At 44.7% G+C, this 20,891-nt stretch overlaps 1 protein-coding gene across 3 annotated transcripts in view; it reads right to left on the reverse strand.

Moving 5' to 3' along the window:
- Positions 1–20,891, reverse strand: part of LOC147185815 (NHS-like protein 1) — a 74,922-nt gene that overhangs the window by 33,903 nt on the left and 20,128 nt on the right. The window contains exon 1 of one of the 3 annotated variants that reach the window (XM_086104238.1): positions 7,402–7,670. The exons of 1 other annotated variant lie outside the window; for it this stretch is intronic. In XM_086104238.1, the coding sequence (XP_085960364.1) occupies positions 7,402–7,462 (61 nt within the window). In that variant the 5' untranslated portion in view covers positions 7,463–7,670. Of the gene's footprint in view, positions 1–4,726; positions 4,847–7,401; positions 7,671–20,891 lie in introns of those variants that run through there. One more of the 3 variants, XM_086104242.1, reaches the window with a different exon arrangement.

Below are 20,891 nucleotides of genomic sequence, written 5' to 3' on the forward strand. Positions count from 1 at the left end.
GGCACAAAAGTGCACACAACAACCTGGTATGGCAAATGTTAACAAGTGTACACGGGTAATTGTAGCCATGTGAGTCACAGATGGGTGGTGTGAATTAATACCTGACACCTGAGCACGGACAGATGCACGCACGGTGGATTAAAACCAGAATAGATCACCATCAGACCGTGACTGGTGCTGGCATCACCCGTGATAGGTGAGGATGAGGGCAGCTGGTTAGTGGGGCGTAATTCTGGAATTACAAGGGAGCACTCGGGGCGGGGGGAAAGGTGTCCCTCTAGTGGTGGTCACAAATCACAAATCCAAAAGTAAATCATTGAAATGAAGCCTCTTCGCCCATTTGTAGTAAAAGTCGGCATAGGCCTGATTGTCGGTTGTGTCTGAAAGATAATCCCGAGCGAGTATCCTGTGGTGTGGGATGTGTTAAGTGATCGTTCCTGGGCCGACAACTGTAAATGTGAAACCAATTCAATAATCGCGAGGGCAAATCCTTATGTGTTGGCTGAGCAATGGATTCCATGATTGGGATGTGAAAGGGACCGCTAGCCAATTGTTGCCTGACATAAATAGGCGAGCCGCTGGTTACCATCATTCGCCAGGGAGAGACGGGGAGAAAAATTTGTAACCAATGAGATAAGCTAGGTCTTTTTTTTCTTCTTCTTATACTTCTACAATGGGTTTCTTCCTTATCTATTCCAGCGGTCTGGATGCCCTGTGGCACCACTCTGCCCCTCACAGCTCAGTTATGTTACTACAACAAACTGCAGTCTTGGTCATCTCAAGTGTTTTTTGCCCAAATAGCATTTCAAGGGGTATTTGCAGGTATAAGAAAGCCAATCTTAAGACCTAACTAAACCTGAACCCTATTTTACACATCGTCTCTGTGCGTCCACGGTTGGCTGCCATTCAGCCAAAGCCTCAACAGCGGATGGCCAGCGCCCTGAAGGAGCCATTAACTATGGTTATCATTTCCACAGTGTCGGGTCGGCCAAAACCACCGCATGTACGCGTGCAAATACAAACCATAATGGGCAAACCGCAGTCTGCAAATGCGTACACTTCAAGGGTCATCCAGTGCAACATTATTAGAGCCGTGCGAGCGCCGACGCCGGACGAAAAATGTCAAAACGCATACTTGTGGCAAGTGAGTGTCCACATGTGTCGAGTGTGTAAAGTGTTCGAGGGCGGGGGGTGGGGGGGTTGAAAGGGAGGACTAGAACGGAAGGGCTTTGGTCAATGAGGGACAATGGTAACCATGGCTGCACATGAATCCCAATGGAGCACCTGCATGCTGGGTTTAAGTCGTGCACTCACCCACAGGGAGATGACCACTGTTTTGCCTAAAACTTAACCCGAGTGAAAACTTCAAATGCGGCGCAATATTATCTCCAGATCAATCCTTTATATACAACGGTGGTTGTTTTAAAGTGCTCTATAAATACAGTTGAGTTGATTTGAGAACCTGCTTTTGTTCCTTCCTTCCTCCTTTGTCTTTTTTCCTTCCTTCCTGACTTCCTTCCCTCATGCCTTCCTTTGTTCCCGACTTCCTGCATCCTTCCCTCAGATCCGCATTTTTAAATTTGTATCCTTCCTTGCTTTGGTTGAATCGACTTTTCTGCCCTCCTTTCTCCAGCCCCTCTTTTAATCACACCTGTTTTTTTTTTAATTCACGCATCCTGACATGAGTTCAACTTGCTTTTGTGCATCCCTTACCCCCCCCCCCGCCCCTTACTGCTTTCATTATTATTCACAAAATCTGGGGGAAAAAAATTGATGTTACGTTAAAAAGTGTAAAACAACTTTTGCAATAGGATACCTTTGTTATTGTAGTTTGGTGATGGACGTGCACCTTGTCCATACTGTAGATTTGTTGAAATCCTCCAAGCTGCGTATATACCGTGAAAAAGGTGCGTGAAACGCAATAGCAGTGTTGTGGATAAATATAGCATTAGACATATGGAGAGCTATGAAGGTCATTGCTCTGCGAGCCCAAACTAACGTGACACATCGCTGCCTTTCCGAAAGCGTGTGTGGAAAATAAATACACAAGCGCACACGTGACAAGAATTCAAGTCACATGTGCTCTAAAACTGCTCTAATATTAACTCTACGTCACATTTCAAGCAGCAAGTGTCCGCAAAGTGCAAATTGATTTTAAAGACGACCCGACACATTCCAGCACATCTCGATTGGCATCTCCTGGATGTTCACACGCACTGGAAAATGCCAGCCGATTAAAGGACAGCGAGATGTGCTTTTCGCAAAATGTGGTGCGCACCCTTTGGGGTAGATATTTTGATTATGTTTACATGATTTGACGATGATAGTTCGGTGGTGCGTGTGCACTGGAGTAGAGGTTTGCTACATCTGTCTGGATGCTGATCCAGACACAGTTGGCGCACCGAGTTCCCAAGTGCTTAACTCATTCACTCCCAAAGACGTATTTAAACGTCTTTTCAGACTTGGTCCAGAATTGGCTGGTACTGAATGAGTTAAAAGCTGTACGCACCTTTTCACATCCATTTTGCGCAAACCCTTGCTGAAATTTTTTGAAGCCATACAGCCCCTTCAACATGCAGGCAGAGTTGGCGTATCGCCTATCTTATGCCATACATCCCCCCTTTCAACATCCCAACAGAATCACCGCACCCCGTGGCATAAAAAACTTAAAGCGGCAATTAACAAACTTTCAAAGAACCCACTCTTTTTAACATTCCCACATACTTTGCGCACTCCTTGGCTGAAAAACTGTGGGGAATACTAAGTTCGAGTAGCCCCTCTTGAACTGTTAAAGCCATGCACCCACTTCAACGTCCCAGTAGAGGTGGTGCACCCTCTCTTCAGCCTGTTGAAAGCAGCCAGTTGGCCACAATTTGGGGAATCCCTCAGTTAGAGTGGAGTTGTTCCCCTACTGGGGAAGTTGATGAATTACACTCTGATCCTCATATTATGTCCATTTGTCAAAATGCAAGGAACATGTGGCCCTTTTTACAGCTACTTCAGCTTTTTGACCGGATAACACACCGGATAATATCTCACGATCGGTAATGGCAATGAAAGAGCTGGCATCAACAGAATTATGTTCTGCCTTAACTCTTTCAGTCCCAAAGACGTTTTTAAACGTCTTTTCAGACTTGGTCCAGAATTGGCTGGTACTGAATGAGTTAAGAGTAGCCACGAGTGACCTTAACAAACCTTACGGCAATAGAATCATTAGCTTGGATGAGACTCCACATCTCAAGTCTGATCACGTTCCAACTTGGGAGCTTTAAGGGGAAGCAGTTCCTTATGTAACGTCCCAAAAAGCTGGTGTCAACAAGCGTAAAGAAGCTTAGGCCAAAACTCAAGGCTGCCGTGGGGATATGTGGTCAGCTGGCTGCTGAAGAACATGGGCCAGGGCTGCATGAGAGCTTGGGTTGCTTGTTTTAATCGGAACATGGGCAAGCAATCTGCATCTCTGGCAACCACAACAGGGACGGGATCTGGGTCGGTTCGTCTTGGAAGCATGACATTTAAAACTGTGACCGGTCAGAGATGGGGATTTGACAAAATGATGAGACTTTTTACATTCTTTCTAAGCATGTTAATAATACTGCATACGTTTTTCAACAGATAACACAACAGGACGATCGGGCATTTATTCTTTATCCTCAGTGAAGAGACTAAAATGACTGCATCTTACAGAGAAGTGAATTGTGCCGAGTCCATCCAAATGTCTGTATTTATTCGACATGACATACCCGACATGACATGATTTTGACGCGAAAAAATGTGTTGGACAACCAGTGTGACATACTTCTCCGAATGACTCAATTTGGTTTAAATCTTTTTTGCGCCATGTGTTGGCCTGCCCTATTGGTTACTTGGTGTGGAAACTACAAGTGTCGATTGTGTCTTATTGCATCCAGCTGAGGTACTGGGACTTTTTTTTTTTTTTACAACCCCAAACAGTCAAAATGTTTAATGTCTTCTGGAAACCGGAGACAAGAGAATTAGTTCCATAAGGATGACATCTTCTAGCACAGCAACCCAGTATGCTTTTTTTTACTTAGTCTTACTCAAGCAATTATTTGGAGGACTACTGTTTTACTTGAGTCATATTATTTTGAAGTAACACTACTCTGGCTTGAGTACAATTTGTGGTTATTCCACCCGCGTCTGGTTATAACCACTGGGTGAAAGCATAACTACGAGGTGGCCTGTCGTGAAGACCAGTTTGACACTTGGTCGTAATCCGCTGCAAACGAGGGCAAATATTAAAAATCTCTATCCGACGCCATGATGTCACGTGCATTCTTGAGAGGTGATGAAGGAGGTTGGAGAAGCCAAAAGTGAGTGAGTGGTGAGTGTCAGGGCAGCAGAAGTGTTGCTGCTTTTTCTTGAACTGCACTTTGGAGTAGCCGCTTTCGCAAGCGGGCACAAGAAGGACAATGCCGCAGTAGAAAAATATGTACCGGTACATCACTTGCTAAAATCGCCATTATTTTTACGCACACAACACAAAAAAAAAATTAAAAAAAAAAAAAACAACTCAGGGAACTTGAACAGGACCGAAGAGGCACAAAGTGAGGAAAGATTCAAATGGAAAGGGAGGAGATCGAGGCAAGGAAACTGCTTGGAAAGTGCGTTTCCAACAAAGGAGGGATGGAGTTCAACTTTTCTTTGTCCTCCTGCCGATCGCGCGCCCAAATGCAAAAAAACATCCGCGTCCGCTGCAGACACTTACCCCTCAAGCAGAACATTCCTCTTGACTTAATTCCACCAGAAACAAACGCCTTCCTCCTCCCCGGCTCTCGCCGCTCGCTCCTCACGCACGCAGCCGAGACACTGACACTTACGCTCTGCCCGTGCCGTCGCCCTCCCTACTCCTCCTTCCCCTCCTCCTCCAGTCACACACGAGGGGCAACACGCCAACTTCCCCACTGCAGGAAACTGCTTTGCGCAAAAAACAAAAGAAAAAAAAAATCCCCCCCCCTCGCCTCTCGTTCGCTGCTGTATTTGCGCATCTAACAGAGCCCAGCGTCTCTCACCTTTAAAGCCTCGGAGCTACTGTCGCCATTTAACCACATCAGACTTGCCTAATGGGAATTTGCACACTACTATTTGTTGCACTGAAGTTCAGTGCCAGGGAAAGTCTGGCTTTCACGTGCTTTTCCTCGCCTATACGTACACATCGCAACCTAAGAAAAAAAAAAAATCAAATAAATAAGAGGCATAATGGATTCGTTGATGTTAATCCAAAGCGATCTGAAAACAATGATGTCACTAAAGGAGGAGTTTGCTTTTAAATGTCTTAAATCTTTCCCTATTTTTTCAAGGCTTTCAGTTTGTTTGCCTTTAAATGTTGTTTGGTAACTCTGCGAAGCACATCGAGGTGTGAAAAGAGCGACCTTGCCGTGTCTTAAGATCAGTTGAAATCATGTGATCCCATGAAAGCGTGATAGTTTTGCTCGCTGTTATCAGACCGCAAGAATTTGATCTCGGCGCGTGCCTACTCACAAGTCACGGTAAAACTGGATTTGCTTTTTTTTTTCTTCCTGTTTACGCAGAAAAAGTAAGTGACGATTTTCAAATTTTCAGTTCACTTTGGGACCCATTCGAAAAAATGTTTCATTTACTGAAAGCGCTGACGAGTTGCCGAAACGGTACCGTTGTTACGGTCGTTTCAACTGTATGTGAAGGATTGTGTTTTTAGAGCATATGGAAAGTGAGCAGTTCGCATGGCGCCCAAAACATGATGCTCTGATCAAAAATAATCACTTTCAATCCCCCACAATTGAACTGTTGGCCTACGTGGGAGCAAACGACAAGCTCATCTGCGTGTGCTGATGCCAAAACATGGATGGAAACCCGAGCCAGCCCGCAGTGACACGCACAGCTACCCGTCCATCCCGTAATATCTCAAATGCTCAACGAGCATTAGCGAAGATCCACAAAAAAAGCCATTGATTTCCAATGAAGGTTCCCTAATGGCTTTCACATGGACTGACTGGAACGGGGTTTTTTTTAGGTCATTCATCATGTTTTGGGATACTTGGCCATGACATTTACAGGAAGCGACAATGGAAGACAAAGCGAGGCTGCAAATCCATCAGTTTCCCTGCTACAAAAGGAGCCAATGTTTTTTTTGTTTCATACGGTGCAACACGTCTGAGAGCGTTATCGCGACGCCGCTGGCAGCGTTTGTCAAATTCAGCTTCAGTACGGTTGACGTTTTTGAGTGGCTAATCCCAGCCCTCGTTATTGCTTGCAGGCCGTGACACGTTTGCCAAGACCAGATGTCGCCGGTTTTGTGTGTAAAAAAAAACATTTTGAAATGACAATAAGGAACCCTCGAAAAGAAGCCTGCTGCTGCCTAACAAAGCAGCCCATAAAACCTTTTTTTTCTTTCTTTCTTTCTTTTTTTGCCTCCAGGCTTCCACCTTGTAATGCTCGCGGGAACCTCCGCTATTAAAACCGCCAGCTCGAAAGAACCGCTACTGAGGTCGGCCCGATGACGGCTCTCGCTAAGCCAAGCGGGAGAGAAGGAATTTTAGAATTCAATTTGCCAACAAATCTGCTGGCGCTGCAAACGGTACTTATTGAATCGTCGCATTATATCATTTCGATGGGTTTTCCATCGCGGTGTATCAATGGTTTTGATGGTCTTCCAGTTCCTACGATGACGGAGGAGGAATGAACGGAAACGGTCGCTGACCAATGGATACTTTGAATCACGATTAGGAGTTCTGCATCAAACATGTTTCTTTGATTTGTTTCTGGTGGAAGATTTGTGGATGCAACATTTGATGTTATACGAGAGGAAAATGTCATCCACATATTGTACGTACATAGCACTTCAGGAAATAAATTGTCGTTTTCAAGTACAAGACATGAAAACCGTACCCATTGCAACTGAAAAGATAAACTTTGTCACGAGATAAAACACAGTCGTTGTTGTCAAGATGAGGGCTTTAGCCGCCATCTTATCTCAACAGAGCGTGCTGTACATTGTCAGCTATTACGTACGCGTTGTTATTTTACACCGAAAGGCAAAAATGGATCAATTGTGGATGGTGAAAGCAACAACGGCCTCTCAACAAGAACCACGCAAATTGAAATCATGTCCGCCAATGTAATCCTCTCCCCTTTCATCAAGTCTTGTGCCACTCGGGGAGGATAAAACCCCATAATGCCGAGCTAATAGGATGTGTATGATACAAATTGCCATCAAATAACAGTCGCCATACGAGACTGACAGATTTGTTTCGGGGTTGTTGTTTTTTTTCGTAGCTGTAATGCGATTGCACTCACACGCAGGCTTAAACGTGAGGTGGTAGGACTGATCCGAGATCAGCCAAAAGAGACATGAACCATGAGGTGGGGGGGGGGGGGGTCAAAAGAAAGGAGGAAGTGACTTACCTGGATAGGGTGGATCAGTTATCAGCACATAGGAGAGAAAAGAGGAGAGAATTAGGCCCATTTGATATATCGGAGTATTTGCGTGTACAACATGTTCCCCAGGCTGTAGGCCACATCAGCAGATTTCCACGTCTATCTTTTAATGAGGCCTTGCTGCTTTATACACACACATACATCGTCCCCTCGGGGAAAATGATCATCCGCTAATCTGGATTGGCCCACTGCATTACAGGAGGATGAGTTTGTCACATAAGCACACAGGAAGTGCAGTGGTAGTGCCTTACAAGATACGAGACATCACTTGCTCGATTTTTTTTTTTTCAAGATACATGCAAATTTCGTTTCTGTGTGGTGGCGGGGAGTAAAAAGTGAACGTCACGTCACGATTGTGGGAAAAAAAAAAAAAAAAGATTACCCGGTTTATTGAGTGCATGACGGAGGCCATGTAAAAAAATAAAAATGCCACTGACGTCGCTCACGGAGTGTTTCATAATTGTGTATCTGTAAATAAATGATTTTGCCATCAAAAACCTTTTCTGTGTTTTGTATTTTAACGTTTTATAGTTTGAGGTATTTAAAAAAAAAAAGAGAAGAGTACTTTTTGTTCTTGGCGGGCTTGGTCCTTATATCGTGAGAACACAACATTCATATTCAGTCGAAATGCTCTATATAGTGGCTGGCAATTTGCGGAACTGTCCTTTGAAAACGGCTGCCAATGAAAGACTTAGCAGTACCCATTTAAAAAAAACAATGCGATAAAGTGGAGGCAAATATTGAGAATTCTGGCTCGGTGTCCTAAAATAACCTTGCCCCTATACAGCCTTAATTCATAAACATCCCATGAAAATGATTTCGTGTGAGAGGCAAGCCAATTCCGCTTCTGACTGCTGCCAAGGTAGGGTTAATATTTAGGTCAATATGCTGCTGCCCTAAATACTTGCAACAGCGTACGTAGCGCCATGCACATCTGGACGTGTGTAAAACAGGTGACGACCCACGCGAGGCCGTCAAAACTATTTTACATCTCTCAAATCTCCAAACTTTCATTTTTGGCATGATGTATGCTCGGCTCAAAATAAATTTGGATGACTTCCCTGCTGACTGGCCAGTGGCAGAAATATATAAGATGCCAGGAAGCAAACATGCGGAGCAAAAATTTCTAGCTGCCTTGACAGGGACTCGTCACAGGGCCGTCTATTTCTTCACCTAGACTTCAAAAACAATGTCTGACTGATTGGAGTTCTTGTTACAAGAATTTAAAATTTCATATAGTGAGTGTTCAAACTGGCTCACAGAATATACAGTGTTTTCCGGATTATAAATCGCTCCGGAGTGTAAATCGAATCAGACGTAAAATGCAAAATAAAGAAGAAAAAAAACGTATAAATCGCACTTAAGTATAAGTCGCATTTTTGGGGGGAAGTGTATTTGATAAAATCCAAAACCAAGAACAGACATGTCATCTTGAAAGGCAATTTAAAATAAAAGTAAAATAAAGAACAGGCTGAATATGCTAACGTTCCATGACGCATAAACAACAAACGCAGGTCATGCCTGGTATGTTCACGTAACATATTATTCGTTATTCGGATAATCACAGCGTCAAGAACATGCTCAAATTACCAAACCATCAGTGTCACTCCAAATCATTAAATCCTTCCTCTGCTACTTCGCTGATGTCAGACTCACCGTCGATTTATCAACACGGGCCTGGAGCGCCCTCTTGCGGTTTAATATGAAAATAATGTAAAATGATCATGTGTTAATAATTTCACACAGAAGTCGCTCCCGAGTATAAGCACCCCCTGCCAAACTATGGCCCCCCCCCAAACCCCCCCCCCCCCCAAAACCTGCAATTTATAGTCCAGAAAATACGGTACTTTAAAATATGAAAGATTCAAACTCCAAACCTCAGAGGTGTGAGGCGAATGTGCTAACCACTAGGTCACCATGTTCCCCGCTGAAATAACCTTTTTGGGAGGGGGTGAAATAATGCCAGTTTTACTCGTCTTCACCAGCAATTACTTTTGCTTCTCGCAGCTGGTTGGCCTGCAGGCATCCCCTGGAGGCGGGTCAAAAGTTATGAAGCCAGTGAGGAAAACACTTACTCGCATACGCATCATTGTCATGGGAACAGATCCAAACAGCCGAGCCTGGAGACGTTGTGTGAAAAATGATGGTTTGCAAGCCACAGCCACTCATTTTAGGGCTATATTTATGCACAACGCTGCCCAGAACGTCTTGTCGTGGCTTCTGGAGTGCCGTCCAGATGTTATAAATAGCTTGAGCGTTGGTATGTGACGTTTCGTCTGTGTGGCGTTCAGTATATGTGTGTACTATGTGTTGCACGGCGAAAAGGATTTTACACTAACCTGTCGCCGACAGTAGGAAACAAAATGTATAAAAAGTTCATCGCAAATTCACAGTCCACAAATGGCATCCAGTCAATAAACATTTGTTTCCTTCCAAGAGCTAGCTTAAAGGACCAGTACGTATACGCTAATAAACATTTGTTTCCTTCCAAGAGCTAGCTTAAAGGACCAGTACGTATACGCTAATAAACATTTGTTTCCTTCCAAGAGCTAGCTTAAAGGACCGGTACGTATACGCTAAGTTTTGCACCGAGTCTCAGAGTTGTCCACACAAAACAGACGTGAAGACTTTGAACCAAGTCGGACGCTTCAAAAACTAATCATACCGTGCATCAGTGGTCTCAGATGATGCCCTTAGCGTCAGTATAGAAGAACAAGCGCTATCTAAGCCCGTCATCGCTTCGGTCCAACTTGATGATTATCAGCATTTCAACAGATATTGTTGCAGACGTACAATTTGTTATCGCCGCGAGTGTTACGCTGATGAATACATTTGATCTGATGGCCTAAATCCGCTGACGACACTCAACTGGATGCGGAGACGATGGAATGCGACTTGACTCCATTCCACTCCACTCATACCCCAGTGCAACGTTCATAAATGATTTTGTTGACGAGCGCCGCAGCGCGCAACTCGAGCGGACTCGCACACCACCGCCAAATGTGTCACAATCCCAGCGAGCAGGTGTGACACCGCCTCGTTGGCGCCCGAGAATTTGAATTCATTTCAATATGGATGACGACTTGTGCCGGCCAATTTGTGTGTCAAATAGGTTGAGGTTGATCTGAGCAAACAGGAGAGCTGCCAATGACGACAAAACGAGGTCAAAGTTAACCAAGTTATAGTGTGAATTTCTCTTCTTGGGTAGATCGCTACTAAGTGCCACCACGCAGAAATGGATCAATAACTTGCCAGTTTAATTAGAAGACTACTCCCGAGAGAGGTATGGCTTGTACTTTAACATCTGGAAAGAACTAAACACCCACAGAGCCTGGAAGACGATCACGCTATGACATCACCTACGCTGCTTCCGCAGGACGATGCATCATTGTTTACCTATCGCCTTTGACCCCCTAAACTGTCCCCGGTAACACCTCCCACATGTTCTCCACGGCAACAAGGAAGTGGAGAACAACAGGCCGGAAAAAGTCTCGTGGCTACTTCACAATCTTCCTGTTGAAAGGCAAGCGTCAATAAAAGTCCGACCGGGTCGTGAAAACCGCCGCGGACGTGGCGCGGTTTCACAGATATTTTTGGAAAACAATTGAAAAACAACCTATCTTGTGTCGAGGCTGGTACACCCAGTCGTCGGTGTCGCCGCCGGTGTCCGGGCTAGTGGCGTGGCGGTCGTGGTGCGAATGCCGCTCTTGGGACGAGCGGTGGTCGTGGACCACGTGTAGCTCGTTCTGGCTGTAGAAGATGTGTCGGTTCTGGCGCGAGAGGGTGGAGAGGCTGAACCAGCTGAGAGCACGCGACAGCTTGGCGGGTTTCTCGGGTGGTCGCCGATCCCCTCTCATCCTCACAAGCTCATGAGGGATCGAAGAGTCTTCTCCTTCGTGGGATTGTAATTTGAAATAATAATCCTTTGATGTCGGTTATCGGGTGGACGGACGATGTGAGATTCCAAACGTTTTGGGGAACGTCACCCAGATCTGAGCGCGCACTTCGGAACCCAAGTATTTTGATTCCATGTTGAGGATATAAATAGTTCCGGCCAAACCAACTTTCATCCGGGCTTCCGCATCACGACAGACTAAATCCTCCTGCTGTTTTTCTTCCTTTATGCTTCAAGGGTTCGGACGGGATTCCCAAATCCAACAAGTTGATTGTCGGATAGACACGCTTGCATAGGGCAGAAGCACAGAAATCCTTCCCGTGTAGAAGCCGATTCTGCTTCTTTTCGATTAAGAATCAAAACAAAAAGCCTGTTGTTCTTCGGCACCATGTGTGCCCTTAAGTGTGATGGCGCACCAGCTGACACGTACAGTCTCGGCACTGCAACGCACCAGGAGGCGAAGATCTTGCAGCATCCGCGGTCTATTCTCAGCCCGAAGGTCGAACAGAAGCGACGCTCCCGCCACGTGAGAGAAAAACTTTTCTGAGTCGACGCATTTTATTTCCTCTGCTGAGATAAAGATCAGCTGTCAATGGTGGACAAAGAGGAGGCAGTTCGGCTGATGATAGGTTAAAAAAAACAAAAGAAAAAAACAGAAGAAGAATCCATGCGACCGCACAGGACAGGAAGGTTTTCCTAAGTCCGAGGCTTGGTTGAGTGTCTTGTCTTGGAGGAATTGAGGGTTGTGAGGTTAGGGTTAGAATACCAACCGAGCCCGGTAGCAAGAGTGCTGAAACCTGAGTCACTCCGCCCCCTTTGTCCACTCCCTCAAGCCCTTTTCTAGGATCCTTGCACTGCCCCTCCATCCATGTGCAACCACTCCCATCCTGGCTTTTTCAGACCTCCCTTGCACCTTTACTCCTTTGCTGTATATCCTCGGCCATCCTCCTGTACATAACATATGTTCCGAGACTTGAGACTCTGAGAGCATTTTGTTTGATCTGCAAGGTGTTCTCAGAGGACAACCAGTGCCCGTGGAGGTTTTTCGAAGCGACTGTTTTAAGTCGCGTCTATTCCAGGACCCTTTCGTGAAGGCATGTTGCTGACATTCCGCCCGAGGTGACAGGAAAGGACTTATTCAAACACTAGACATGACTGGAACATAAACACCACAAACCAGACCATAGTCAGACCATCATGAACTGGGGCGGAATGCAATTCTGAAAATTGCAGGGTCTCTCTTGTGCACATGGGGGGGGGGGGGGGGGGGGGGGTTAAGGCAGGCAACAGGTGCTGTCCTGGGACGAAAACAATTTTTTTTTAGAGGGCTCTGTTAGAGCGGTGTTCTTCCCAACCAAGTCTGCGGTTACATGTGTGTGGTGTGTGACAATAAACCAGTCCAATGGGTGTGTTTGCCTTTACGCGAATATGAAGACCTATGAAACATGTCAAGAGAAAGCCACTATCCTGTTAGCGGAGTAGCTTCTGATTCGTCAGTAACAGTATCTGGCTGATCTCTGTTACGGTGCTGAAAGTCGATCTGAGGCTTGTGGCGAGGTTGCGGTGTAAAGGGAAACTTAACCCCCCTTCAATCTTGACATTCGTTTCGGTCCCCAACATTGTCCTGTTAACAAAAGACAACCCACTGCAGGCAAAATTGTCCAATTGTTGAGAAACTAGATTGAGGACAATGATCAACTTATCACATATACAACAAGAAGGACAACAAGGACGGAAACCAAAACCTGCTCTCGTCCATTGATTTCTCTATTTCAGGAAAAGAAGCCGTTTATCCCCAAGGGACATTAAAAAGTCAAGGGTCAGCATGCAACTGTCGAGCATGTCGCTCTCATAAAGCCCCATGTTCTCATTTCCCACATCGACAAATTGCAAATCCTGTTTGCTTTGCAGCGTTTGACTGCTATCAGCTTTGCTTTTAGCTTAGCTTTTGGTTAATTTGACAATATGTTGAGGTTGGTCCAAAAAGGCTCAGCGCAAGGCTCCCAACGTCAATTTGTGGCAAGCGTACTTTAAGCTTATCAAAATCAGATGCAATGAGAAGAGAAATAAAACATATGCGGGCGTTTATCGCGGCGTGACGGACGAGTGAAAAAAAACGTCTTACCGACGTACAGAAGACGCTTGGCGGCCTGCCTCGACTTGGGTCCTGTTTGCTGAGAAACCCGATCGGGTGACAGCGATACCCCGTGACCGGAGGAGACGTACGCAAGACTGGGTAAATAACGTCGACGAACGTGACTACTTAAGCGTGGACGAAACACATGTGTTTTTGTTGTGTTCGGACACAGTCAAGAACAAGTTAGGAAACAAAGGGATCTTTGTGCACTATTTCGAAAGTATCTGCTGTACAAAGACGGTTACCCACAACAGACGCCAAAGACCCTTTTTTCATGTCAAGTATCGGCCCTGTTTGTTTTCTTGCTCCTTCTTCCGTACTCAAATATTTGTGAATTGTGTATATTTGTGAATCCAACCCTTAATTCCTAAATATTATGATGCTGTTATTGTTATGAGAAAACAAAGGCAGACTCGCAATCAGTGCAAAAAAAAAAATGTTGATTCTAGAAAAGTTGCATTTCTGATTTTTAAAAAATCTGTCAAAACCAGTGTAACTGTTCTGCAACCTGCGTTTGGCTCGGTTATCTGAGCCCCAATGCATACCACATCAATAATTAGGGTCAGTACATTTGGTGGCGCTTAAGCCGTTACGAAGAAAAAAATGGAAAGGTTGGGCGGAGGTGAGCTGATCAATAAGTGCTCTCCATCAGTTGCGGGCGTGCCAGTGACATCCAGGATGAGAATACGAACAGGCTGAGAAAGGGATTGCGAGTGTCTGTTGCCATAGCCTTTTTTTTCCCTACCTTCCGTAAGTAGTTTCATTTTCACTTATATACAGGTAGGTGCAACATTTGTAGATTGTATTACACCTGAAAAACTCATATCGCAATCCACTAGTTTGTCAAAACATCAACCAGTATATCGTGAGTTGAATTAAGAAACGTCAATATGATCCCGTATAAAATCCTCTTTGTCACCGACTTATTTATAAATAAAGGCTTGTTTATTTTTGTCACAAATATTGTTCATCTCAATAGGATGAAGGTTATGGACCTCAGGAAATGTCAGAATTGTTCATCACAATTTCTCCTGTCTCATTGTGACCACTACCTACTTCCACAAGGAGGCGCCATTTAACAAATTTGCAAATGAGGAAAGGAAAACAAACAAACAAAACAAAACCAAAAAAACTTTTGCAAGAGCTAATGGGCCAGAAGATCCTGATTGTCTACTTTTAAGTGAGAGCTTAATTGTGCTGACGAGATGATGATGATGATGATGATAATTGTGTTAATGTGTGGGGAGATAAGGCTGCTGTGCCAACACAAATATTGAGGAAGACGCACACACACAGAGACACGCACACGCGCACACACGCACACGCACACAAGCTGTAGGCGGAGTCCACTCTTACAAATCCCTTCATTCTTAGGAACACATGCTCCATTATTCAGAGCAGAGAGTACCGCTATTACTTTATAATTCTATTCTTGCGTTACTTCATTCTATTGCTCACCGGGTAAAAGCTGCACCAGCACTTACCCATAAGTAAGTGTGTGTGCGTGTGTGTGTGCGCATCACAGGAATTGACCCCCCCCTTGACCCCAAGCAGCAGCTGACTGCAAAGTTTTAAGTGCGACTTCAGGTCAGGATGTTCAGTGTGGGGTTTTTTTTCGACATTAGCAGCTTGGACAAAAAGGGTGTCGAGTGGCATTCCGGCCGCTTCCCAAAATATGAGACAAAGGGGACACACATGTGGGAGGCATGTGCGTACTTTTCCACAACCGTTGAGGAGGAGAGCCGAGCAAAAACACACAAAAGCGGCGTGAAGGAAGGAGCCGCGCGATAGCTTTCAAGACAAACGCGCAGAGGTAGTCATCGGAGTAGGGAATTCACACACATGCGCTCACGCGCCGTGCGTCCGGCGGTTGAAAGGGAGCATTGGGTGCGGTCGGCCGCACATTCCTGATCGGTCTTGCCCGAGCAGAGACGCTGGTCCGGCAAACCCGAGGCCAGATGTGTTCTGTGCAACTCAATCATTTGTCTTTGGAAAAGGTGCGACGCAAAAATGTATTTCCCCGGTGAAATGAAGGGAAAGGCCCTCGAAACATTCCTGCCTCCAAGATATTTTTACAAAAAGAACATTTATTTATAGCAAGACAATGTACTTTACAAAAACACACAATAATGACACAATTAAGTAGAAAGTAATGAAATGAAAGATCCCCCCCCCCCCGCCCCACCCACACACACATTTTTTGCCCTAATTCAATGAGTTTTGTGCTGCTCCTGCTAATATGAACGCCTTGGCCACCTGGGGGCAGTAGAGTACAAGCATGCGCAGTCACGTGTTGCTTCTCAGTCAATTGCAGCAACTGCGATTCAACAAAGTCAAATAGAGTGACAACAAAAACAAGTCGACACAAAATTTGGGGCCCGAAGCTTTGCTTCGCTGGCACTATGTTATTGCATCCACACTGACATTTCCAGCAGATGTGTAATGCTACCAATGTAGTCAACACATCCTCATAAACATTGAAGAGTCTATTTTGCGCCCTCTATTGGTGGAATGTTAGTATTGTGGCCAAGCAATGAAATAAGTCAGTCACTTTTCCTTTCAGTGGTCGCACATTTTTTTCTGGGTTTGGGACGAGTAGCGACTGGGAATCTATTCTCATCATAAATTGTCATTTTAAAAGAGAATAAAAGATTATTTTTCAAGTATTGTGGAAAAGCAATTGAGCTTTTTCCGCCCCTCTTCCATTGAATTTGAGTCTTGACAGACATGACTGACAAGCAGCTGTTAAGGAAGAGGATGCGCCGGTGGGGAATGTGCATGCTTACTCAACATCCAACACCCCCCCCCCCCCCGCAAAAAAACGTCTAGTTGATTTTACAAGGCTACAAAATGTCAACAAGTGTCATCCTAAATTCCCAATTAAATATTGAAAATACAATCACGATTATTTGATGAGTTCATGCTGACATGATTTAGGACAACATTCCCGAGTTTAATGTACAAACTAGGCACTCATCTCAAGTCATTCACTTTAATTAAGATAATCAGCACTGAACAAAAGGCGCTATTTATGCACGCTGGGACTTTTAGGGCTACATTAGTATTGTAAGGCACAATAATTACACGTGAAAAGGGGAAAATTGCTTGAGTTGTTATTTTGGAAGACATCGGTGTGTTTATATTCCTGAGCAATAGCAGTAGTATGATAGTAAAACCCCATTTCACTCCGATGTGAGAACAAGTTCATGTTTTGCTTTAAAAGACATTCATGTGATTTATTTTTCTTTGTAAAGTTGAGCGAGGGCCAACAGAATAGGAACGGCAAAAGACAAGCTGAGCTCATTTGCTCAAAGACGAGCCGGCGGCCGGTTCGGAGCCTGACTGGGCAGACCGCGTTGCTCGCCGCGGGTGGCGCCGTCCGCGTCTGACGCGGAGCCAGACTCCACGAATCACGTTTACGACCTTGCGAGAGGTGCGAGCGCCATGTGTACTGTTTACGCATATAAAAACCACTTCACAAGCTTGCGAGAGAGAGAGAGGGAAAAAAACAGAGATGAATGAAAGAACGGTAGCGGCAAGGTAGGTGTGCATGTTAACGGTTGAGGGGCGCGGGGGGGGGGGGGGCTTGATGTTCTCTTGCACCATCAGAGAAAGTGTGTGAGGCCCAGCGAGGAAAATGGAAAGCGAGATTTATGCTGATGAGGCAGACGGCAGGTCGACCGTTAGCATGACAATAGGGACTGAGTTTGTGGGCCTCTACAGCAGCTTGCTGTCTGACACACACACACACACACACACACGCACACACACACGCACACACACTTGTAGGTGAGGTGGTGTGTTATTCTTTTGGCTTAATGCAAGTGAGGGCAACCAATTCCACTGTCAGTGGTCGTTGTAGTTTCAAAGTCATCAGAGAGCTCAACTAAATGGAAGAAATATCAAATTTTGGAGGGAAAAAATGCACTGGTATGATGTATATTTTGCTGTAATATTGGTATTTTCCCTCGAGAATAAAAAAAAAACCCCCATCAGCATGTAAAGTGGATTTTCCATTATAATGCTCGCAATAAACTGGCAAGACATTCATAAGTCAACATAGTTTGGTTGTTTGTTTGTTTTTTTTGTCTTAAACATCTGTGGATGCTGGCCACCTCTGCTAAAATCGGCGACATCCTTAGTTAAACAGATCATTCAATTTTACCCGCTGAAAACAAACAACTACTGAATAAATATAATCAATATTTGGTTCTTTTTTTGGGGGTGTTCTCTGAAATGTTTTTTAAATGACAGGCCATTATTTTAGAAAGATGATTTTATATTATATATATATATATATATATATATATATACACTGTATATATATACACACACACACGCACACACATAATTCTCTTTATTCTATGTTTACTTTGACAGAACAATCCAACTGGGAGTGGCACAAAACAGCCATATGATGGCTCGTATCTCAAAAACCATTTAAGTCGGGCCGCTTGTATCTCAAGGCACCAACGTATAATACAGTGCTATTTTCCATGTTACATATTACAAAAATGCCTGCTGTTTTTTTTTTAAGTTATAAAAATGCTCATCGAACAAATTAAACTGATGCCCCAAGAAACCACTCGATACTAGGTTGCATGTTGTTTGCAATAACAGTTCCGCTGAGGTTTGATCTGCTTTTAGAATTGTAAATGGGGGCCAGCTGTACATACTGTATAGGCCCACCCCTGGTTTATTGCTTTGAATTAAGTGCCAGCTTTAATTCACACACTGGCTTCCTTTTTGGCTGTCTTCCCTTCACCCGGATTCAAGCGGTGAGCAAAGGCTTTGGCTAGGGGATTTCAGCGCAGACCTTACAAAGATCTGATTGGCTGGATCGGAACGGCAGATATTTTGTATTTTATACAATATCTGTGAACAGTTAGGCCATAATTTGCCAATCGATCAGTGACGTGATTGATCGGATCAGAAAAATAAGACATTACAGCAGAGACAATCTCGTTCACTCCAGGCACGTTGGGTATCAAGTCCGTTAAAAGGTTTCTCGGCATACGCAGTCATACTGCACAGGTGTCAAGTTGGAAAAAATTAAAAAAATAAAAACCCCAACAACAACAACAACGCAATGTACTGTAGTTTTCCATCCAACTCTTTCAACGGGACTTAAGTTTCAGGGGTGGTTGTGAAGGTTTTGTATGACTCACAAGACAAACAAACTAGCATTTTAAAATCAGACCCTTGAGGCCTAATTAGTCGACTCCAAGGCGACGCTGTGTACCTTTTCGAGGGCCTAAGAGATGCATTGACGAAAAGTCAAGCGTCAAGGGGACAAAAGCTTTGAGGACACCACCTCGGTGATGAGACATTAAAACCACACATTCATGCTTGTGTGTGAAACCGATACGGACAAAAATGTATATCCCAATAACAACGTATCACAATCCAATTGTTCCCCTCATATTACCGTTGGATTAAGTGTGAATCGACTAGTCATGCCAGGAGACTGAATTACAAGGATTACATAAGAGAAAGGCGTGTTGTTGTGTTAGCGATACCACACGCATCATTCTAATGCTCACGGATAAGATTTATCGTGGGGCACATCATACAAATACCCAATTGTTGGGTTTTGGTGGGTCCAATTTGTTGATTTAAAAGGATGGCGTCATTATGGAAGGATTTCTGAAGGGAAATCGATGCCAAGTAACTGACCAAGCATTTATTTAAAAGGATTAAAATAATAATAATAATCACTACAGCAACAAAAAGCACCACCGCCCTGAGGTCACAGTTCAGGCGCTCCAAAAAGCCTTCAGTATGAAGACTTGCATGTGACACTCAAGTCTGCCAGAATCAACTTTGGGGAGCGTAGGAGGCGCGGCGCTAAACAGCGTGTGAGCTGGGCTCGTTTAAATGAGCGTTAACCACTGTCACGTAGCAAGGTGGTGGTGGACCCCAAAAAGCAGGCAGGAGGGAGGAGCAGGGTGTATTTGAAGAATTGTATTTAAAACAAAGAAAACTACATCCAAAACAAACAAAGTCCAAAGTATCAAACAAAAACCATGACTATAGCTAAAAGATAACAATGAACTAAACATGACAGAAACTAAGAGCAAACAGCAACGCACATGACAGTAGCAAAAAGCAACAATGACCCGACACTGAACGTTCGGGCAGGAGTCCTTTTATACAATTAATTACCAAATGACCAACAGGTGTGCAGCTGCCGGGGGGAGCCCGACAGTGCCACCTTTTGGTCCCTAAACCGAATCATGACAACCACATGGTGCAGTGAACGCCTGTTTATTGAGCAGGAGACGCTCCAGATCAGTAGGTGGGCATTTGAAATATAGCGAGACTACAAAAAAAAAAAAATGGGTTAGAGAAGGGGAACACTATGTTAAAAAAAATAAAAACAAAAAAAAATACTCAGGAATCAATTGATGTGACTCCGCCACAGTCCAAACACACTTCAGAGAATTATTGAGATGGTCTATTAGTGACACATTATTCTTTGTTGTTGGTCCGGCCATAAGTGTAAACACTGCAGTTTTTGGTCACTTCTCCCTCGTCTGTACTGATCAACCGGTGACTAACGAGCAACGTGATAAGAGACGTGGAGGGTGTTTAGCGCTGCAACGGAACCTCAGAAGTCGGACCCCACTCCTCCAATTGCGCCGAACATATTTTGTACAAATTAATGTTGACCATTTTCCTGAACCACGAAAAAGGTTCGGTGATGGTGGCACCCAATTTCCTTAAATAGTGGACATCCCTTTAATAAACTTACTACGACTTATCATATCGAAAGCACTTGTCCTCATCAAGGCTATAGCGCTCGTAAGTCAAGGTAGCACTATTAGACGAGAGACATGAAGGAAAATCCGCATGCCAATGTCATCGATTAAATACAATAAAGTGTTCTTCGTGTCAATACCACTCAAGATGAATGAAAATCCACTCTTACGCCATCTCGCTCGCTCACACAAAATCATGAAAACTTGCTCATGAAAACCAATCGGACCAGTCGGCTTTGTAGCTACGGGCCCGACCGCCGCAGAGAAAGGCGAGCGGCGTGAGGACGGAGTAAAGCGATACGGTTCCGCCGGGGTGTGGGAGCAGGTCAGACGACTCCGGTGAGAAAACTCTACTTGGAACGACGCGGAGCGGGCGAGCCTCAGTGGGACGCTTCCCGGTGCGTGTGCGCGCATGTGTGTGTGTGTGTGTGTGCGTGCGGTGGAGTGAGCAAAACACAACGGCGCCTGTGGGCTCCGCATGGCGTGGCGCTTGACAAAACATGATCTCACACAGGCACCGTTTCGCGATCTCTTCCCACGTTTCCGAGACGGCCCTCGCCAAAACGCTGAAACTATCATTCTCCGAGCAGTCTCAATCGTACGTTGCAACGAAAAAAAAAAAAAAAAGGAACTTACCTGGCGAGTTGCGTACGAAAGGTGACAG

Source organism: Hippocampus guttulatus, chromosome 23 (genome assembly GCF_054856545.1).
Source record: "Hippocampus guttulatus isolate MCC_2025c chromosome 23, RoL_Hgut_1.0, whole genome shotgun sequence".
NCBI classification, from domain to species: Eukaryota; Metazoa; Chordata; class Actinopteri; order Syngnathiformes; family Syngnathidae; genus Hippocampus; species Hippocampus guttulatus.